The sequence below is a fragment of the Cynocephalus volans genome, chromosome 1 (genome assembly GCF_027409185.1).
Source record: "Cynocephalus volans isolate mCynVol1 chromosome 1, mCynVol1.pri, whole genome shotgun sequence".
Lineage (NCBI taxonomy): Eukaryota > Metazoa > Chordata > Mammalia > Dermoptera > Cynocephalidae > Cynocephalus > Cynocephalus volans.
In genome coordinates, this window is record NC_084460.1 from 50,332,216 (window position 1) to 50,354,269 (window position 22,054).

The 22,054-nt window shown below is 38.8% G+C and overlaps 1 protein-coding gene across 1 annotated transcript; it reads left to right on the plus strand.

Moving 5' to 3' along the window:
* Positions 1-389: 389 nt before the first annotated feature.
* CSTF1 (cleavage stimulation factor subunit 1) lies at positions 390-15,999 on the plus strand. The gene is made up of 6 exons (XM_063104148.1): positions 390-652; positions 2,404-2,604; positions 10,087-10,364; positions 10,528-10,725; positions 11,575-11,965; positions 14,595-15,999. The coding sequence occupies exons 2-6, from the start codon at positions 2,436-2,438 to the stop codon at positions 14,852-14,854; spliced, it is 1,296 nt and encodes a 431-aa protein (XP_062960218.1). The 5' UTR covers positions 390-652; positions 2,404-2,435; the 3' UTR covers positions 14,855-15,999.
* The last annotated feature ends 6,055 nt before the right edge of the window (positions 16,000-22,054 follow it).

Genomic DNA, 22,054 nt, shown 5'->3' on the forward strand with positions numbered 1-22,054 from the left:
CCTTCCCTCTGACCCGTCCCGGCGGGTCACCCTTCGTACCAGTCCTCGTACCCGCCTCCCTCTTCCGCCAAACAGAGCTGGTCCCCACGGTCTACCCACCCGTCGGCTCCCAACGCCGATCCAAGACCGCCGAAGGCTGCCGACGGCTCAGCCGTTAGGATTCAAAGGTTCTTCTTTTTAAATAGGAGTTAAACCCTCTAATCCGAAAGCCGATTGGCCCGAGCAAGAGCGAGTGATTGGCTCCCAACAAACCCGACGATTTGCGTCACGTTCCAAGTCGCAAACGGCGCGCAGGCGCGCTTGTCCCGTAACACCCGGAAGTGGTGGAGCCAACGGCCTGCTAGATCCGTGGAGGTCCTAGCGCCCGCGGTGCTCTCCGGCATGGGCATTTGTCCGTGAGACAATAGCCCCTTGGCGTCAGAGCTGTCGTATAGGAGATAAAATTGGAGGAGGTAAACGAACCTCTCGAACGTGCCAGTACGTAAGATGGCGAGAAGGGCGACAGAGAATGGGACCGATCGATAGCGCAGCTCTCGGCGTGGCGCTCTGTGCGCGTGCGCAGTGAACGTGCGCTCGGAGCGATCGATTGGACAGGATTCGCGCCTCCATTTTTCTGGGAGAGAGCGGGAGACGAAGAGAGCCGGATCCGCGGGTACCGGGGTCCAGGGATATGGGAGAGTGGCTGGGGCAGTTGGCGGGGACCTTTAGTGGGCCATAGGAAGGACTAGGGGGAGGAGGGAAGAATCGAGAATAAGCGGGGTGGCATGTGCTCCGAGTTCGTGATGCCCGAGTCTCCGGGCTGGCCTGCGCACCCACACCTCTTCCTCAAAGGGCCTCGCTCCCAGCCCATCCTTACTTTGCCTCTGTATGGTGACGGTCGCGGCGTGTACACAGACGGGGCGTCTCTGTTCTCGCCCTGCTACCCCTTCCGTCTCCGGGTGTAACTTGTCCTGGATCTGTTCTTCCTGCCCTCGTACCTCAGTGTCCTTCCCTGCAAATTGGGGATACTCATTAGGCTTCTTCTAGTCCGACTAGTGAATGTTCTAAGGGAGTTGAGAAGTGGAGACCCGACCACTTTTTTTTCTATTTTTAATCTCTTTGCACGGTACACCCCATGATGCTCCCGACAGGACTGACGAGACAGGACAGTGGTTAAATTCTGAGCTCTGGAGTTAGGCAGTCCTGACGTCCACTTTAATCTTGGACGAGTTACTCAGCCCTCAGCCACATTTTACCTTGAGTGTGTATCCTAATCTCTTTGAGCCCATTTTATCATCTCTGCTGTGTCTTAGTGCTGTCTACACAAGCGTAGATTTACGTACATTTGCTTCTCCATGTACTTGAGGGCACTGATAGTTTCACTCAGTGAGCTTAATGCTGATAAAGTGTTTAGCACGGTATCTGGCATGTAGAAAGTGCTTAATTAGTGTTAGCTATTATGAACATCCCTCGTATCGCAGCGCACACTCTCCCGAGTAAGCTAACCTGCCATCCCTATGCAGGGATCCAAACCCATGGCCTTGGTGTTATCAGCACCACACTCTCCCAGTGGGCCCCGGGCCGGCCCTAGACGTTGATTTTTGTTAACCAAATTATCTAATCATGTCCACCAGTTGGAGTTCTTTTTTTCATGAACCAGAAACTATCACCTACAATTTTCTGTTAAACTTTCTAAGACTAAAGGAGAACTTAGGCCCTTGTAAATCAATCTGAATGCACAATTCTTCCAGATCTTCACTTTTTTTTTTTTCCATTTTTATAGTTGTTTTGGCTATATCTTATTTGGCGATATTTTACTAAGCAATTCACCTTTGAATCTTTGCATAGCATTTATCTTGGTGTAGTCTTCATAGTACAGTAGCTTTTTGCCCTCATATTTTTATTTACTAAGTAAATCATGTAATTACAGTAACAACAGTTGCTTTAAAACATATTTTACAAATGACATTAACGGACATTAGTAAACATACAACTCAGCTGGGGAAACAGTAGTCTAGACATTTGACAGAATAGCAGCTGTCTTGCCTATTGCAAACACCAGTCAATGTTTAATTAACAGAAGAAATGGAAGATTCTGGGATAGCAGTAAAGAATAAAAATCACAGGTGGGTAGTTTGGCAGAAAAGTTGCTGAGGGATTCTGCTGTAAGTGTTGGCCAACATGACATGAATAATTTCTGTATGCCTGGCACTCTGCTCAGTGCTTCACATGTACCAACTTGTTTAACCTCCAGTAATTTACTCAGCAGCTGAGGAATCTGAGCTCAGAAATGAGGTCACTGACCAAAGGTGGCAGAGCTGGGATTTAACCTGCAAGATTAAGCCTGACCAAAGAGTCCTTGTTGCTTCTGTGATTTATTAGTGCCTCTACCCTTCACCATCCACCTGTTTTCCCTTCTTGTAGCTGGCAGGGAAGTTGTCTTCCTCTTCTTCAAGATGTACAGAACCAAAGTGGGCTTGAAGGACCGCCAGCAGCTCTACAAGCTGATCATTAGCCAGCTGCTCTACGACGGCTACATCAGCATTGCTAATGGCCTCATCAATGAAATCAAGCCTCAGTCTGTGTGTGCACCCTCAGAGCAGCTCCTGCATCTGATCAAACTAGGTAACTTGTGAATGCAAACTCCCAGATTCCACAGCGAGGTTTTTGATGTTTTCTCATGGCAGAATTTTTCAAAATTATTCTCATTTAATTTTAGTGCCTAGTATGTGACAAGTACAGTGCTGGATAGTGAAGTCCAGATTAAGAAGACTTTAAGCTGGTTCTAGCCTCAGGGTCTTTGTATGCACTATCTGGAGCACGTGACAGACTTCCCTCAAGTCTTAGTTCAGATGTCATCTCAGAATCTTCTTCACCCTTTCTAAAATAATCCCACTATCTTCCCCATACTTACCCAGTTACTCTACCACAGTGATCCCATATCCTTCATAACAGAATCACTATTTGAAATTTCCTTTATTGTTTGGGTTCTTTCCAACACAATCTTTGTCTCCCCTCTTCTCCTTTGCCCCCCACCCCCCAAGACTGCAAGCTCAGTTAAGATCAGGACCTGTCTTGTTCAGCAGTATATCCCTATGCCTTCAAAGCAGATAGAAAGCACTCAGTAAAATATTAAATTACCAGATGCATTTATACTCTTTGACTTGACATTGCCAATTGTGAGAATTTGTCTTAAGGAAATAAATTGGATAAACTGAAATGCCCAATAATACGGAATTAGTTGTAAGATTTTTAATACCTGCAAGATTTTTAATACCCGTAAAATTGCATACTACAACATAATGATTTGTAGATGCATATTTATTACCCAGATTTTTATTCTGTATGATTAAGTGAACAAGTAAGTCAATATGCTACACAGTGTAGGTCTATTTTTGTTCTGAAAAATGAAACAATTGCAAGCTTGGGGAAAAGTCCAGAAGAATGCATACCCAGTGTTAATAGTAGTTACCTTGGGGTGGTAAAATTCAAGGTTGTTTTTATTTTCTTGTTCATCTATAGTTCTAATTTTTCCTTTACTGATATTGTTTATATGATGTGTGAGGTTGTTTTTAAATTTATTGATTTATTTTATTTTATTGGTTATGAATATTCATGTGATACAAAGCTGATTCTCACCACTCGTGCCCAAGATGTAAACGCCAGATCCATACTGGATGCTGGCAGCATGCCCATTACCACAAATTGCATTTGTACCCCCTGTCCCTCACCCAATTATCCCCGATCTCCCTCCCCCTCCACCTCTCTCCCCACTCTACTTTGTATCCCAAGGTATGTTCTCTTCCTCTGCAAGTCCAACACACCACTGTGGTCTTTCTTTCTTTCCTTCTTTCTCTCTTAGCTCCCACATATGAGTGAGCACATGTGGTATTTATCCCTTTGTGCTTTGCTTATTTCACTCAACATAAGCTTCTCCAGGCTCATCCATGTTGTTGCAAATGGGAGAATCACATTCTTTTTTATGGCATTCCATGGTATATATATATACCACAGTTTCCTTATCCAACTATCCATCATTGGACGTTTAAGTTGGTTCCATGTCTTGGCTATTGTAAACAGCTGCAATAAACATGGGACTGCAGGTATCCCTTCAACATGATGATTTCCATTCCTCTGGGTATATACCCAGAAGTGGGATTGCTGGATCGTATAGAAGATCTATCTGTAGTTGTTTGAGAAACCTCCATACTGCCCTCCATAGTGGCTGCACCAATTTACAGTCCCACCAACAGCGTAGGAGCATTCCCTTCTCTCCACACCTCACCAGCATTTGTTATTCTCTGTCTTTTTGATTATAGCCAGTCTAACTGGGGTGAGGTGATATCTCAGTGTAGTTTTAATTTGCATTTCTGTGATGTCTAGTGATGTTGAGGATTTTTTCATGTACCTGTTGGCCATTTGTGTGTCTTCCTTTGAAAAATTCAGCTCCTTTGCCCATTTTTTAGTTGGGTTATTTTTTTTTTTTACTGTATAATTGCTTGAGTTCCTCAGATATTATGGATATTAATCCCTTGTCAGATGCATAGTTAGCAAAAATTTTCTACCACTCTGTAGGTTGTTGTTCCACTCTGTTGTTGTTTCCTTTGCTGTGCAGAAGCGTTTTAGTTTGATAGAGTCCCATTTGTTTATGTTTTATTTTGCTGCTTGTGCTTTTGGGCTCATGTTCATAAAGTCTGTGCCCAGGCCAAGTTCCTGAAGTGTTTCACCTATAGTTTCCCTTAGTAATTTTACAGTTTCAGGTCTTATACTTAAGTCTTTAATCCATTTTGAGTTGATTTTAGTGTATGGCGAGAGATGTGTATCTAGTGTCATTCTTCTGCATATGGATATCCAATTTTGCCAGCACCACTTGTTGAAGAGGCAGTCTTTTCCCCAGTGTAGATTTTTGTTGCCTTTGTCCAATATCAGATGTCTATAAGCCTGAGGGGTGATTTTGGGGTTCTCAATTCTGCTCCACTGATCTGAGAGTCTATTTTTATGCCAGTACCATGCTGATTTGGTTACAATAGCTTTGTAGTATAATTTGCAGTCAGGTAGTGTCATTTGTAGTATAAAGTGGTAGTCAGGTAGTGTCATGCTTCTGGCTTTGTTTTTTTGCTCAGGATTGCTTTGGCTATTTGGGCTCTTTTGTTGTTCCATGTGAAAGTTAAGATTGTTTTTTTCCATTTCTGTGAAGAATGTCATTGGTGTTTTGATGGGGATTGCATTGAATCTGTAGATCGCTTTGGGTAGTATAGACATTTTCACAACATTAATTCTTCCAATCCAAGAGCATGGAATATCTTTCCATCTTTTTGTGTCTTCTTTAATTTCTTCAGTAGTGGTTTGTAGTTGTCATTGTAGAGATCTTTCACCTCCTTGGTTAAGTTGATCCCTAAGTGTTTTATTTTTTTCATGACAATTATAATGGGCTTACTTTCTTTATTTCTCTTTCCATTAGTTCACTATCTGAGTATATAAATGCAACAGATTTTGTGGCATTTATTTTGTATCCTGCAATGTTACTGAAGTTATTAACGAGCTCTAGGAGTTTTTTGATAGAGTCTTTAGGTTTTTCTATATATAGTGTCATGTCATCTGCAAATAGAGACATTTTGACTTTGTCTTTTCCAATCTGGATTCCCTTTATTTCTTTCTCTTGCCTGATTGCTCTGGCTAGTACCTCCAGAACTATGCTAAATACAAGTGGTGAGAGCGGACATCCTTGTCTTGTTCCTTTTCTAAAGGGAAAGGCCCTCAGTTTTTCCCCATTCAGAATGATACAGGTAGTGAGCTTGTCATAGATGGCTTTTATTGTGTTGAGATACTTTCCTTCTAAACCTAATTTGTTGAGAGTCTTTATCATGAAGGGATGTTGAATTTTGTCAAATGCTTTGTCAGCATCTGTTGAGATAATCATATGGTCTCTGTCCTTGAGTTTGTTGATGTGGTGTATCACATTTATTGACTTTTGTATGTTGAACCTCCTTGCATCCCTGGGATGAATCCCACTTGGTCACAGTGTGTAATTTTTTTAACCTGCTGCTGTTTTATGATTGCTAATATTTTGTTGAGGGTTTGTGCTTCTAGGTTCATCAAGGATATTGGCCTATAATTTTATTTTTTCCTTGTGTCTTTATCTGGTTTTGGTATCAGAGTTATGTTGGCCTCATAGAATGAATTTGGGAGAGTAGCTTCTGTTTCAATTTTTTGGAATAATTTGAGAAGAATTGGTATTAACTCCTCTTAAAAAGTTTGATAGAATTCAGCTGTAAAGCCATCCAGACCTGGTCTTTTCTTTGTTGGGAGATTGCTGATTATTGCTTCAATCTCATTGCTTGTTATTATTCTGTTCAGGTTTTCTGTCTCTTCTTGGTTCAGTCTGGGTAGTTTGTATGTGTCTAGAAACCTATCCATATCTTCCAGTTTTTCATATTTGTTGTCATACGGTTGTTTATAGTAGTCTCTAATGGTTCTCGTATTTCTGTGGTATCGGTTGTAATGTCTCCTTTTTCATTTCTGATTTTGTTATTTGGATCTTTTCTCTTTTTTTGTTAACCTAGCTAATGGTTTGTCTATTTTATTTATCTTCTTGAAAAACCAACTTTTTGTTTCATTGATATTTTCTGTTGTTTTTTGGGTCTCTATTTCATTTAGTTCTGCTCTGATCTTAATTATTTCTTTCCATTTACTACCTTTAGGTTTGGATTTTTGTTGTCTGAGGTGTAGTGTTAGGTTGTTTATTTGAAGTCTTTCCATTCTTTTGACATAAGCATTTATTGCAGTAAATTTGCCTCTTAATATTGCTTTTGCAGTATCCCACAGGTTTTGGTATGATGTATCTTTATTTTCATTAGTTTCAAGAAATTTTTTGATTTCCTGTTTAATTTCTTCTTGGACCCATAAGTCATACAGGAGCCTATTGTTTAGTTTCCATGTATTTGTGTAGTTCCCAGAGGTTTGCTTATTATTAATTTCCAGTTTTAGTCCATTGTGGTCTGAAAAGATACTTGGAATGATTTCAGTTTTTTTTAATTTGCTGAGACTAGATTTGTGACATAATATGTGGTCTATTCTGGAGAATGTTCCATGAGCTGATGAGAAGTATATTCTTTAGTTGTTGAGTGAAATGTTCTGTATACATCTGCCAGGTCCAGTTGGTCTAAGGTGTAAATTAAATCCTGTGTCTCTTTGTTGATTTGTTGCCTGGAGGATCTGTCCCATACTGAGAAGGGTGTTTAGATTACCCGCTATTAGCATATTAGGGCCTATTTCTTTCTTTAGGTGTAAGAGTGTTTGCTTTATATATCTGGGTGATCCAGTATTGGGTGCATATATATTTATGATTGTTATGTCCTCTAGCTGGAAAGATCCTTTTATCATAATATAGTGGTCTTCTTTGTCTCTTTTTATGTTTTGTGGTTTAAAGTCTATTTTGTCCGATATAAGAATAGCTACTCCTGCTCGTTTTTGGTTTCCATTTATGCATAGTATATCTTTTTTTTTTTTTCTTTTTCTGACCAGTAAGGGGATCACAACCCTCTGCACGGTGTGGTCTGCATCACTCTCAGCCAGTGAGCACACTGGCTATCCCTATATAGGATCCGAACCCACGGCTTCAGCACTCCCCGCGCCACACTCTCCCAAGTGAGCCGTGGGGCCCGTCCTGCATAGTATATCTTTTTCCATCCTTTCACTTTTAGTCTGTATGTGTCTCTACAGGTGAGGTGGGTCTCTTGGAGACAGCATATACTTGGGTCTAGGTTTTTAATCCAATCAGTCTTTCCATGTCTTTTGAATGGGGAGTTTAATCCATTCACATTTAGGATAGTTATAGACAAGTATTGGTTTAATTCCTGTCATTTAATCGCTTTTTGTTTAGATGATTTAAATATCTTTTGATCATTACTTCCCCTTTTATTTCTCTTCTTCAATGTTAGTTGGAAATTTAGTGTGGCATGATTTAGCTTCTTTCTTTTTCTCTCTGGCATTTTTGTTTTAAAGGTGGGTTTTGCTCTTTCTTGTGTATTTGTGATAGTGGTCATCATTATTCAGATTCCAGATGAAAGACTCCCTTGAGAATTTCTTGCAGGGCTGGTTGTGTGGTGGTGAACTCCCACAACTTTTGTTTGTCTGGGAAATACACTATTTCTCCCTCATTTCTGAAGGAGAGCCTTGCTAGATAAAGAATTCTGGTCTGGCAATTTTTTTCTTTTAGTATTTTGAATATATCATTCCACTTTCTTCTGGCCTATAGGGTTTCAATTGAGAAGTCTGCTGTTAGTCTGATGGGGGCTCCCCTTTAGGTGACTTGACACTTTTCTATTGCTGCTGTTAGAATTCTCTCTTTGTCTTTGAGCTTTGTAGATTTAACTATAATGTGTCTTGGGAGGATATTTTTAGGTTGAATCTGTTTGGGGACCTTTTAGCTTCCTGGATCTGAAGGTCTGTATCTCTCCCTACACCTGGGAAGTTTTTTGTTATTATTTCCTTGAATAGGTTTTCAATACCTTTTTCTTTCTCCTCCCCTTCTGTAATACCCACAATTCGGATGTTAGAGCACTTGAGATTGTCTGCTATCTCTCTTAGATTTTCCTTATTATTTTTAATTCTTTTTTTCCTTTTTTTGTCTGCCTGGGTTATTTCGAAAAGACCATCTTCAAGATCTGAAATTCTTTCTTCTGCTTTCTCTACCCTGCTGCTCAAGCTCTCTGTTGTGTTTTTTGTTTCATTGAGTGACTCTTTCATTTGTAGAAGTTCTGCTATGCTCTTTTTTAAGGTATTAATCTCTTTGTAAATTTCCTCCTTCATATTCTGAATATTTTTTCTTGTTTCATTGTGTTCTCAATTGAGTCTTCTTTTATTTCTTCAAGTTTTCTTAAGATCATTGCTCGGAATTCTTTTTCAGACATTTCAGGGATTCCCTGTTCCATGGAGTCTGAAATTTGAGCATTACTGTATTCCTTCAGTGATGTCATATCTTGTTTTTTTGTAGTTCTAGTATTTTTTGTTGACGTTTGGTCATTTGGTAAAGGGTTTGCTTCTTCTATTACACTGAGGTTGGCTATGAGGATGAAGATTTCTTCCTCTATTTGCAGGCTTTATTGGTGACTCTTCTTATATCAGTGTAGTCGAGTGATCAGTAGGTTACCTGTAGAGTGGCCCTGGCTGCTACTATGGTGGTGAATTTCCCTTGCTTGACAGTAGGTGTAGTAGTAGCTGTATTATACCACCTTGGGTCTTGTTCCAGAATCTGTGGCCATAGAATGAGCACCCAGACCCACTCACCTCAGAGGGGCATGCCACAGGAGCTGGCACTTCCCTCCGGGTCAAAGGGGGAGGGGTCGCCTGGGTCTGTGGGTCTCCTCAGCTCCTGTTTTTAAATTTAAAGTGTATGTTCTGATCTCTCTACCAGCCAGCTGCCATAAATTAATTAATTAATTAATTTAATTTAATGCATATTCTTGATAAACTTCCGTTTATTTATTTATTTATTTATTTTTTAATTTTTATTTTTTAAAAGATGACTGGTAAGGGAATCTCAACCCTTGGCTTGGTGTTGTCAGCACCACGCTCAGCCAGTGAGCAAACCAGCCATCCCTATATAGGATCCGAACCCATGGCCTTGGTGTTATCAGCACCGCACTCTACCGAGTGAGCCACGGGCCGGCCTAAACTTCCGTTTATTTAAATACCATTCTTTTAAAAATGTTTAACTGATTTTAATGTCAACACTATCTTTTCCTAACAAATCTCAGCCCTAAAAATATTAAACATTGGAATGGGGAAAAAAATGGATAACTTCAGGACTGCTTTTTTTTTTTTAAGTTTCTGTAGTCATAGTTAAAGTAGTAAACTCTAGAGGCAAGAGCCTAGAGAAATGACTTTGTTGAAACCTAACCTTCCCCCAACCCATGTTGTCTCACAGCGTTGTAAGCCTTGAATAGCATGGGCAGTGTACATAATTTTGTAAAGCACTGGGTATCATGCATCTCTAAGAAAGAGTAAGTTGACATTGGTGAATATTTTTCCAGTTTGGATCCTGACCTTTGTATTGGCCTTTTAAAGAAAGCATTTTTTCATGCCCTTAATTTTGATTTCTTTCAGGAATGGAAAATGATGACACCGCAGTTCAGTATGCTATTGGTCGTTCAGACACAGTTGCCCCTGGCACAGGGATTGACCTGGAATTTGATGCAGATGTCCAGACTATGTCCCCAGAGGCTTCTGAGTACGAAACATGCTATGTCACATCCCATAAGGGACCATGCCGTGTAGCTACCTATAGCAGAGATGGGCAGTTAATAGCAACTGGATCTGCTGATGCTTCCATAAAAATACTTGACACAGAAAGAATGTTGGCCAAAAGCGCCATGCCAATAGAGGTAAGAACACAGTTAACATACTTACTGTTCGCCTTTTATTGTTCAGTCTTGGGGGAACGAGAGTGAGTTTAAACCAGCTTTCATTTACCATAGTTGTAGATTGTGTACTTTGATTTAGAAAGGTCCTTTACCTTGAGCATCTCTTCTTTTTTTGTTGGTCTAGGTTATGATGAATGAGACTGCACAGCAGAATATGGAAAACCACCCAGTTATTCGAACTCTCTATGATCATGTGGATGAAGTCACATGTCTCGCTTTCCACCCAACAGAACAGATTTTGGCCTCTGGTTCAAGGGATTATACGCTTAAATTATTTGATTATTCTAAACCATCTGCAAAAAGAGCCTTCAAATACATTCAGGTTAGAAATGTTTGGAAAGGAACTTTACATTTTACCTTAAATACAGTGAGCTGTTGTGTGACTGTTCTCTTTTTAAAAGCAGTCTCAGTGATCATCCTATAAAACAAGAGTACAGCAACCAGGACACATGCTGCATGGCACAGGGATCAGATTTCTTTGGCACATAGTTCACACACTGTTGTGTGCCTGCTTCCTCTGGCTGGTCAGGACTGCTGCTGGTCACAGTTCATGCATTAAGGGTTCGGAATCCATGTCACTCTAAAGGTTGCAAATCTCTGTTTAAAAACAAAACATGACCAACTTTGCTAAAGTATAATTTATGGGAATTGAAAAAACATTCAGTTAAAACTATAAAGTGTTCACTGGAAAAGTAATATTTAGTATCCTATTTTGAATGTGCATTCCAGAAATACTAATATTTTAGCGGCTTCCATCTTTCAGTAATTAAACCTAATTTTTTACTCAATATTTGTGGCCCTGGAGCAAATTGAAGAAGCTTTTCTTATATATATAAGTTGTGTTTATCTTCATTCAGTAACCACCATGAATGTATCATAGATTGATAATATTCCATTCTAAGTTCACCTAGTGTTTATTTGGAAATAATGAAGCTCACTTCTGTAGTTTTTGGAATAATCTAATCAGTAAATAGTCTTATATAGTTTTGGAAATACCTGTTTAAGAGATACTTTCATATATTCCAGAAAGCACTTTTATTCCTTCTGATACCTGTGTAATAGCTACCAATTGCTTTGTGGATTCTTTGCATCAGCCAGATATTTCCCACATTTCCTTTGGATTTAATTGTTCACCAGTTGGTCACTTATGTTAATGCCTTTGTCCTAACAGGAAGCCGAAATGTTACGCTCCATCTCTTTTCATCCTTCTGGGGACTTTATACTTGTTGGAACTCAGCATCCTACTCTTCGTCTGTATGATATCAACACCTTTCAATGTTTTGTCTCTTGCAATCCTCAAGATCAACACACTGATGCAATATGTTCCGTTAATTACAATCCTAGTGCCAATATGTATGTAACTGGTAGCAAGGATGGCTGCATCAAATTATGGGATGGTGTCTCAAATCGCTGCATCACAACTTTTGAGAAAGCACATGACGGGGCTGAAGTTTGTTCTGCCATTTTTTCCAAAAATTCTAAATACATTCTCTCAAGTGGAAAAGACTCTGTAGCCAAACTTTGGGAAATATCAACAGGACGAACACTGGTCAGATACACGGGTATGTGAGAAATTGATATTAATTACCATTTTTATAGCATTTTACAGTTTTCAACTCTCTTTTAGCTCCTTGCAGTAGAGCAGCACAATGCATTGAGCAAGGCAGATGTTTTCCCTCTTTTAGATAAGAGGAAATCAAGGCTCAGAGGTTAAATTGTTCAGCCAAGGCTACACTTAGTAAGAGGCAGAGCTAGAAATAGAACCGTGGTTTCCTAACTTTGCTCTTCTCAAGACATCACAATTTAGACTAAGTTGATTCCGTGCAATTAATATTTGAGAACCTGGAGATCCATTTGTAGACTAGTCTGCCTTCTTCCATGAAAGGAGTCCAGAGAAAAGCCTCAGTGAGTGGATCTCATTAATTTTATGCATTAAAGAGGAAAGATCTTGGCCCATTCCTAAGAGAGCAGAGATAGCCCCCAAATGAGACAAGTGTTCTGAACCCAAATATAAAGTGGGCTCAGCAGACTGAAAACCAAAATTAAGTTCATTGCATTCTCTCATTAATTTGGGTTGATCTCTCTCATTGGTAATAATTGTGCCTGCTGGCTTTTTTTATAATGAGATATATTTAAATTTATCTTAGCACTAGGGTTCAAGTTTGCTTATTTGATACTGAGTGTTAAAATATTGTCTTATTCTGTTCTTTGTAGCAACAAAGACTGTTGTTTGGTAGAGAATTTTCAGGAAACTTCCTTTGTTGTGAGATACGTCTGTCATACTCTAAAATCACCATGACCACAATTCAAAAAACTCAAGAAAACGGGGCTCTGCTATGTTAATAATTTAGCATCTTCGAGAAGAAAATTGAAGAGTTGGTTATATTCGAACCACTAGGGTGCAGTATAACCTACCTTAGATTTATTTTATCATAACCAAAGTCCCCTGCCATCTTTCTGGTTTTTGGTGTATATAGTACAACTAGCAAGACTTGAGAAGAGCCATTGTTATCATAATTCTTGGTGACTTCATTGAAACACTTTTTATATGAAACTTTTAAAACATATCTCTTATTACTTTTGAAGAACTGTGTGCTTGCTGCAAAAAGAAGTTACAAGAGTGATCAGAGTAAACATGTGAAAGGGTCTTCCCCCTTTAGAAGTAACAACTGCTGTTTAGAGGATTGTACTGTATTAGGACAGATGCACACCACACTGCTAACAAGAACTTACATTTGTTTTATGAATGGACTGTTCTATGGTGGTATGTGGTTGATTGGCTTGTGTTCATGGTGGACTGGAATTGGTTTTTTTTAAAAATGGGATTATACAGAATTTATATGCAAATTCCCTTTTTCCTTTTTTCTGATTCACAGATCAAGACCCAGTTATGTCAGCACATTTAAGATTTTTGTTTTGGGTTTTAATATTTAGTTAGAATTCAAAGGTTCTTGAAAAGTGAAATAAAACAAAAAACTGTCAAGAAAGCATTAGAAATTTTATGCTAAAAATTAACTAAAAATACTATTAAAAAAATGATAGACTAGGGGAAGTATATAGCATATGTACATCATTAGACATTGGGTTAATGCCCTTAATTTATAAAGAAACCATATAAATACGAAAAAGATGAGCCCAAATTTGACAGAAAAAGGGCCAGAGGACATGGAGCCATTTTATAAAAGAAATAAAAATGGTCAATAAGACTGACCGGTTGGCTCAGTTGGTTAGAGCACAGCCTTGTAACACCAAGGTCACAGGTTAGGATCCCTGTACTGGCCAGCTGCAAAATAAATACGTAAATAATGGTCAGTAAATAAAAGAAAAGATGACCAACTTCATTATAAACCTAAGTTATATAAATGGAAGTATCTTTTTTGTTCATCAAATTTCAGGAATGTAAAAGATCGATATTATCTAATATTGATAAAAATATGAAGAAATCAACATTTTATTGGTAAGAGGGAAAATATTTTTGAAGGGCAGTTTGGAGTCATATCAAAATTTTAAATATATATTTTTTGACCCCCTATATCCACTCTTTAGAAATTCAACCTAAAAAGATAATTAGACAAGCGTGCCCATGCGGCCATAAAAGGGAGTCTATCCCAACATTATTTGGAGTAATTGAAAATTAGAAACAATATAGATGTCCACCAAGAAGCACAGAGTAAATCTGTTATGCATCCATTGGCAGCATGCAGCCTTTAAAAATACTCACGGTAACATTTGTTGAGCATGTATACTGCAAAGCTCCTTGTGCATTACCTCTTTTTAATCCTTGCAACAACCCATGGGGTAGGTGATGTAATTATCTCCACATGGGATACTTTGCAGCTAGTAAAAAACTTGGAAAAGTGTACCCAACATAAGGTTTAAACTGTGATAGAAAAATATATACGTAATGTGGCATCAGTTTTATACTTTAAAAATGTGTTTTCATGCCTGGAAGTACATTGGGCATTAACAGTGTTGCCTCAGGTGGTGGGCCTAGTGGTGATTTTCTTTTTTATACTTTTTTAGTTTCCAAAATTATACAAGGTGTATTACTTCAGCAGTTTTAAAATGCTGTTTTTACATTGAAAGGATTGTTACTAGTATTGTTACTAGAATGTTCTGAGAGTCTGAGATGAGAACTTAGAAAGCTATCTGTCGGTTCGCAGGCCCTTAACCTCTTGATTTCTGTGGCAGGCGCGGGTTTAAGCGGACGACAGGTGCACCGGACACAGGCCGTCTTTAACCATACTGAGGACTATGTGTTGCTGCCTGACGAAAGGACGATCAGCCTCTGCTGCTGGGACTCGAGGACAGCGGAACGGAGAAACCTGCTGTCCTTGGGGCACAACAACATTGTACGCTGCATAGTGCACTCGCCCACCAACCCTGGGTTCATGACATGCAGTGATGACTTCAGAGCCCGGTTTTGGTACCGTAGATCCACCACTGACTAAGCTGCCGTCACTAATAGGGTTCTTTCCTTGAGGGCTCTGCCCTCCCTCCCCCTGGGTCCTGTCACCAGCTTCAGTAGTAATTCACTGTATCATCTTTGGCAGTTGTCCTGCCACCTCTGTCTACATCCTTGGATTTGTACAAAAGAATCTTTTTACCTTGATGTGGAATCATGGTGGAAAAAGTTGAAAACTCAGATCTGTGCAGTTGTTCTGCATTCACTGATTACAGTGTGATTTTCATCGGTTTTGTAAATACAGGACTTGCCATTTCTTTTTAATCTCTTGATCGTTTGGAGAAGGATAGAGCATTAAAGTGCTTTCTAGATCTCAGTCTGTCATGAGGGATTTTCATTTGGTTCTTTTGTCAACTTTTATGCCTGTTCTACCACACTGTGTATTTTCTTTCCGGATACATTTTAGCAGATGGGTAGGCATGCAGCTCTGAAAATATGGAGTTTTGTGCCATATTGAACCCATTTTCGAGAATTTCTCAAGTCTATTCTAAAATGACATCTTTCTGATAATAAAGTTCAGATCTACAAATTTAGTGTTATATATTTTTCACCTCAATAAAATTAATGGCCAGTTTTAACTGAAGGTTTATAGGAGCTGTTTCTTTCATCATACTCCCACATGATACTTTCAGTACCTGCAGAGCTTATCTTTAGTAAATGTATTTCTGATAAAGTTATTACAATTTGATGGGAAACACAATTGAAAATATATTTGTTCTAATCAAAAGTAGGTGAGCCAGCTAGTGCTACCAGGTGTTGCTTATCTTCACAAATGATTAATAGCGATTGACTATTCTTATGTAATTTTAAGTCTTTTCAGTTCTCCGGCATGAACTGTTAACTTCTCTTCACAGATGCATGTGGTAACTGCATCCTTAGAAGATTTATGCAATTAACCAACTGATACATGTTTTCTCTTTCTTGAAGCTTTTTGGAAAGTGACAGTATCTCTGGATTTAGTTCTAGCTATGTCGGAGAACCCCAAACCCACTTCATATAAACATAGACTTTGCTTTATATTTATCCCCCCCAAAAGTACCTCATGATCTGAGTAGAAGTAGCTAGAAATATGATCTGGGATTGTTTCTTTTTAAATAGTAAATAGATTAAAATAAAAGTAATTGCTTTATATTATAGGAACTTCTTAAAGTTATTGCATAAAAATTCTTTAGTCATCCTTGAGGATCATTTTAACTCCTTGGTCTGTAAAGCTGTTTTTAGCATTTTTAATGTGTTAAATCACAGGGTTTTAGTTCAGATTTTCAAAGAACTATATTTTTTGGTCCATAGTAAGTGTAAATTTATAGTTTCATTTTGTGTCCTGATTCTCCAATATTTGAACTTGGCTGTATGTGGGCGCAAGGTTTTTTTTTGTTTTTGTTTTTGACAGCTGGCCAGTGTGGGGATCTGAATGTGGGTGCTACTCTTATAGGATTAAAAGAAACTTACTGAATAGGAACAAGGATAACCATTTCTACCAAAAAAATTACCAGGCAAAACTCTCCACTTCTTTTTCTGATTTTCCTTTTGCTTTCAACCTATGAAACTGTAAAGCAGAAATTTAACATTTCTTTGTTCTGCTCTGGCTCATGTATTGAAATGACCACATTGTACTCCTGATATGAGTTCCATTGAATTTTTTCAATTGTTAATCAAAATAATAATGCCTCATTTTTTCAGCTTTCGGAGTACTCAGCAACGGATCTGTAGTTTCAGGACTTATGAGCACAAGATACTTTTTGGGTGTTTTCAAAATAGTTTTTTTTTTTTTTTTTTTTACTTTTAAGAGTCACATTAATGTTTTGAGCTGGTATGAATACCGGGAACTTCACATGGACATGGTATTTGCACCTCATTAATTGCACCACACAACAGCCTGGTGTCCAAATGATAAATAATATCCAGTCAGGATAAGAACTTATACCTTCTATGTTATTTTTTAAAGATATGTGACTTCTAAAATAAACTTTTTGTATATAATGGTAATTTAAAGTTACTACATCTTTTTGGATCTTGCTTTGACTATTCCCATATTCCCAGTACTTTTCACACTGTTTCTTTAGTGCTTTGTTCTAGAAGTTGGGTTTTTGTAGCTGAATTACCTTTAGCTCTATATGTTTGCTCTTCTACTTGCTATGAATTTAAAGAACTCGAGTGTAATTTAATTTTGTTGGATCATTCAGAAAAAGCTATCTTTTGCCCTAAACTTTGGTTCTCCTTAGGCAGTGCAATGTGGGAGCTCTATGCTGACTCTGTAAGTAATAAGGCAACTCATTTCTCTTCTGGGCTACAGCTTCCTTTTCTGTGATTAAAGAGCTTAATCAAAATATTCTCCAACATGCACTTCAACCAGTGAAGCTCCTTTTTTTTAATGCATCTTGATATAAACAAATTTGGGGGAGGTGGAAAACGTTTGCTTTTAGAAAACTTCTGTTTCTGAAAATATGGCAAACCAGATACTTTCTGTATAAACTTGGATAGAATTTGTTTTTAGTCTCTAAGTAGATAGCTTATCTAGCAAGAAAGTGAGGGAATTTCTGAGAGGAAAAAAAAAAAAGGAAAGCATAAATCCTGAGGATTATAAAGTGCTGGAGCTGACAGTTGCACCAGGGATGTTTGTCAACTCCTCGTAGCCTAATGATTTCTGAGCAGAAGTCAAAGCTCTGATTCTTCATGGGGTGGGAACATTGATCACAACCCAGAAAGCCTGGAACCCAAAGATTCTCTGAGAATCCAGTTTCTCAGAGAAGCTATTTCTCAAGCACGTTTGTAACAAGTCACTCTACTTGGAGAAAATCAAGTGCAGAATTGAAAGCAATCTCCAATCAGTAGTGGCCACAGATGCCTAGCAGAAGCCAGCACAGATTCTCTACAGAAGAACACAACCCCGGTCCTCAGATAAAGCTCAGGATTGTGGGTTCACAATCAAGTATGTGAGGAAACAAGCCACCATGATGAAAATCAGCTAAATGAGAAACACAGAATAAGTCTTGCAAAGACGATGAAATTATGGGATGCAGAATGTATTAAATGTGTAGATACGTTTAAAGATCTAAAACAAACAAATGGGACCAAGGATCAAGGGACTTTCAAAAGTGACTGAGTCGATTTGAATAAAAATAAAACAACTACATTTCAGTAGCTTTCCTACTTAAATGCTTTTGGCCTTTTTCTGGAGCTTTTGAGATGTTTTATTCCTCCATGAAGCCTCTTTCTCAGTCAACTTTCAGCCAGTTGACTCCTTCCCACCTTCTATCTGCTCCCCCCATAATGACTACTTTCTGCCTCATTTTTCTCCTGCCAACATTTAGCCTTTTCCTCCAGCTTCTCTGCACCTGCAGCATTTCCTTCACATCCTTTTTTTCAATTCTTGTTCTGATTCCTTTTCCCTCTCAACCTGGGGATCAAAATTCAGGCTAGAAAACTGAATTATCACTAATAATCATATTAGCTGCAGAACCCCAGTCCTTCCTGTATTATTCCTGCACTAGGATATTAAGTGAATTTGTTGGCAACTTATGAAATTCTACTTTGACCAAAAGAGCTATTTTTATGAATTATCTTCATGAGATTAAAATCTGCCAGGTAATCTCAGATGATCTCAAAGCAGTGCAGTTTGAACTTTCCTGCCAAGTTTTTTTTTTTTTTTTTTTTTTTAAAGATGACCAGTAAGGGGATCTTAACCCTTGACTTGGTGTTGTCAGCATCACGCTCACCCAGTGAGCCAACGGGCCATCCATATATGGGATCCGAACCTGTGGCCTTGGTGTTATCAGAACCACACTCACCCAAGTGAGCCACGGCTGGCCCTCCTGCCACGTCTTTAATGTTTTGAAGATTCTAGTTCTGGTGCAGCTGTACTTTATAATTCAAGTATTGAGTGCCCAGTGTTTGAATACCAGTCAAGGAACTTGATAGCTAAAAATCCACTTGAAAACAGTATAAGAGCATACAAAAAAACAAAAGCAATCTGCCACCTACACATTTATTAGGAGCTATAGAAACGAAGTGATCAGTTTCACTCAGAAATGAAACTATAGTCCAAAATAATTGTTCTCAGTGCATTTGTCAAGAGCATTGAGATTATCTCACTAGAGTTTTCCTTGTTTCTCTTGAACTCTGTTTCAACCTTCAGACAGCCAGATATTATTACAAAAGCACATATTTCCCAAGAATAATCAGCTCTTGCAATATTTATGCATGTAAGAGATCCATTTGCTTTGAGATGCAAGTAGATTGCAGCAAAATGTCTAAGGCGGTTCTCACATTCATTTCTTTCATTCAGAAAAATCATTGAGGTGTCAAATACCAGACTAAGACACAAAATACTAGGTATCTATAAAGGAATTAATCTAATTTCAGGGCCAAATCCTGTTACTTTTGTGTCTTAGTTTCATTTTCAGGTCTATGTGGTTTTCCCTAGAAAAATAACACACAAATTACAGCATTCTAACCTGTACTGTGACTTTCTGGGCAAGCCCTTCATTATGAGGAAGAATCACTGCCAGAAGTTTGCCCAGGTGATGGGAATCATCTGAACTTGAGTTAGTGTGGTCTTTCTTTTCCAAGAGACTTGGGTTCAAATTCCAACCCTATCACTTCACTGTGTGACCCTGAGCAAGTTTGTCCACCCTTCCTTTCTTTTTACTTTTTAATTATAGAGTATTTCAAATGTATACAAAAGTCAATAATAAAGTAGAAAGTGGTTGCCAGTGGCTGGGGGAAAGGGGAATGTGGAATGACTGCTAATGGGGGTGGGGTTTCTTTTGGGGGTAATGAAAATGTTCTAAAATTAGATAGTGGTGATGGTTGCACAACTCTGATTATACTAAAAACCACTGAATTGTACTCTTTAAAAGGGTGAATTTTAGGGTACCTGAATTATATCTTACTAAAGCTGTTTTTAAACTCTTAAAGAATGTCTGCAGTACAATGTATCCATCACACAGACTCCCCAACTTTGAACTCATGGCCAATCTTGTTTTACCTCTACCTCCATCAACTTTTCTCTTTCTTGAATTATGACAATAAATCTCATATATTCTATCTATAAATATTTTGGTATGTATCTCTGAAAGACAGGGACTTTTAAAAACACAATCATAACATCATTACACCTACACAAACGTTAACTTAATCGCTTAATAAGATCCAAATAAGACCCATACGTAGTGATCTGATGTGTTTTGTCAGTCTCTTTGTCTTTAGATTCCACCTGTCTTTTCTTCCCCTTGCAGTTTATTTGTTGAAGAAACTGGGCTGATTATTTGGCAAAATTAATCTCTCTCTCTCTGTCTCTCCTTGGTAAAATGGGAATAGTAGTAGCTACCTTTTAAGTCTGCGTTTTGGATTAAATGAGTTAATATCTGCCATGTGGTTAGAACGGCACCTGGCACACAGTTAGCACTTGGCAAATAGGAGCTATTGTTTACAGGGTTAAGAAACCCAGCACTTAAGGTGAGCCTAGAGATTGCTTTTCAGGCCCGGCTGAATCCCAGCACTTCTGTGTCTCTGGGGTTTTCCTCTTCTCTGCCCGCCTGTGTGTGTGTGGGCATCACTGTCTGGCAGACACTCTCCACATGGGGGCAGAGCCATCCACCAGGAGTGCCTGGCCATTTCTCCTCCTCCACCTTACCACCTCACAAAGAGGGGAACCTCTCTCCCAAGATCCCAAAGACAGTTGACCCTGGTTGGAATTACTTCCTTTTATCATGTGTAAACCAATTGCTGTGTCTAGGCAAAGGGTACGTAGGCCAGCCTGGAACAGCCTCTGTTTTAAAAGCTTCACCAGGCGCCAAAAGGACTTTTACCATAAGAAAGAGAAAAGGATGCTGGAGGGGCAAGAACAAATGACTTCTGCAACTAGTAAGCTTTGTTATAATAATACTGTATAGTGAATACCAGCTACTGGTATTGTGTACATCCTGTTTGGTAACCAACCTAAAACTGAAATTCATTTATTCATTCAATAAAAATTTTAGAGTCCTATGTGCCCAGCACTGTTCGAATGCTGGGGAAATATCAGTGGCCCAAATAGATGAGGTCCCTACTCAGAGAGCCTTACATTAAGAGTATTTATTATAAAATAGTTTCTGGGCCCTTTATTTACTTTTATTGTTTGGCAGCTGGCCTGTAAGGGTATTCAAATCCTTGACCTTGGTGTTATCAGTAATATGCTCTACTTAGTGAGCTAATCAGCCCACCCTCTGGGCCCTTTAAAACAAGAAAAAGAAAAAGTGTGTTCCATGGAGTTGTTAAATGGCATTGAAAAAGCATGAATAATAAAAGAGCCCTTCTGCTGACCCTGCTGCTCTGCGTCCTGTTATTCTACTCCAACCTTGCCCTACTATTCTAATCTAAGCTCTTGTTTTCTGCTGTCTTCCTTCTATTTCTCAAATAAATGATGAATTACCATTATTTTGGGTGGGGGGGAGGGAGGTGCAGTTGGCCAGTATGGGGATCAGAACACTTGCTTGACCTCAATATAACACCATGTTTTAACCAACTGAGCTAACTGGCCAGCCCAAATTTGTTTTTGTTTTTTGCATTTTTGTGATTTAAAATTGTGTGATTTCTAGGTATGTTACTAGATTTCTAGATTTTGTTTTGGCCCCTAAGTGTTAGGAATATTGATTCTTGTTTTAGAAAATAATGAACTGCAGGAAAGGAATATTTGGGTTGAACTCTGCCCTATTTAAAAATGTTTTTCCTATAGGTACAGTATATAAAACTGGAAGCATGGAATTTAGGTCTAATAGGTTCCCATCCTTGCAACATGAACTTCAGCCTTGGCTTGATAACACAATTGCGTCTTCCTTATCTGAGACACTGCATGACCCATCAGGGAGGAGCTGATGAGTTAGAAGAAAACAGAGTGAAGAGGCGTGCCTGAGAAATATGACCAGACTCAAATGGCACAGCATGGAAATCATCTGCTGTTCCACGGTGGCCTCACTAATATCACTAGCTCTATGAATCGCAGTAGTTCTGTTGGGATTATTTGTGATATCTGTAGAGACTCATAGGATAAAATACTTCTGTTAGGCTAGGCTGTCATTCATAACTTCAGCCCTTATCACTCATTGCCCTTCACTGTGAATCTGCTTCTTTTCCTTAAATGGGACTTACGAATTCCCATCCTCCCCCGCTTTTTTTCTCATATTCATAATGTTGCAGCTCTGTTTCT

Coding starts and splice junctions, on each gene's coding strand:
- CSTF1 (XM_063104148.1), top strand. CDS start 2,436: ATGTACAGAACCAAAGTGGGCTTGAAGGACCGCCAGCAGCTCTACAAG. Junction 2,605..10,086: donor CCTGCATCTGATCAAACTAG/GTAACTTGTGAA, acceptor GATTTCTTTCAG/GAATGGAAAATGATGACACC. Junction 10,365..10,527: donor AAAGCGCCATGCCAATAGAG/GTAAGAACACAG, acceptor TTGTTGGTCTAG/GTTATGATGAATGAGACTGC.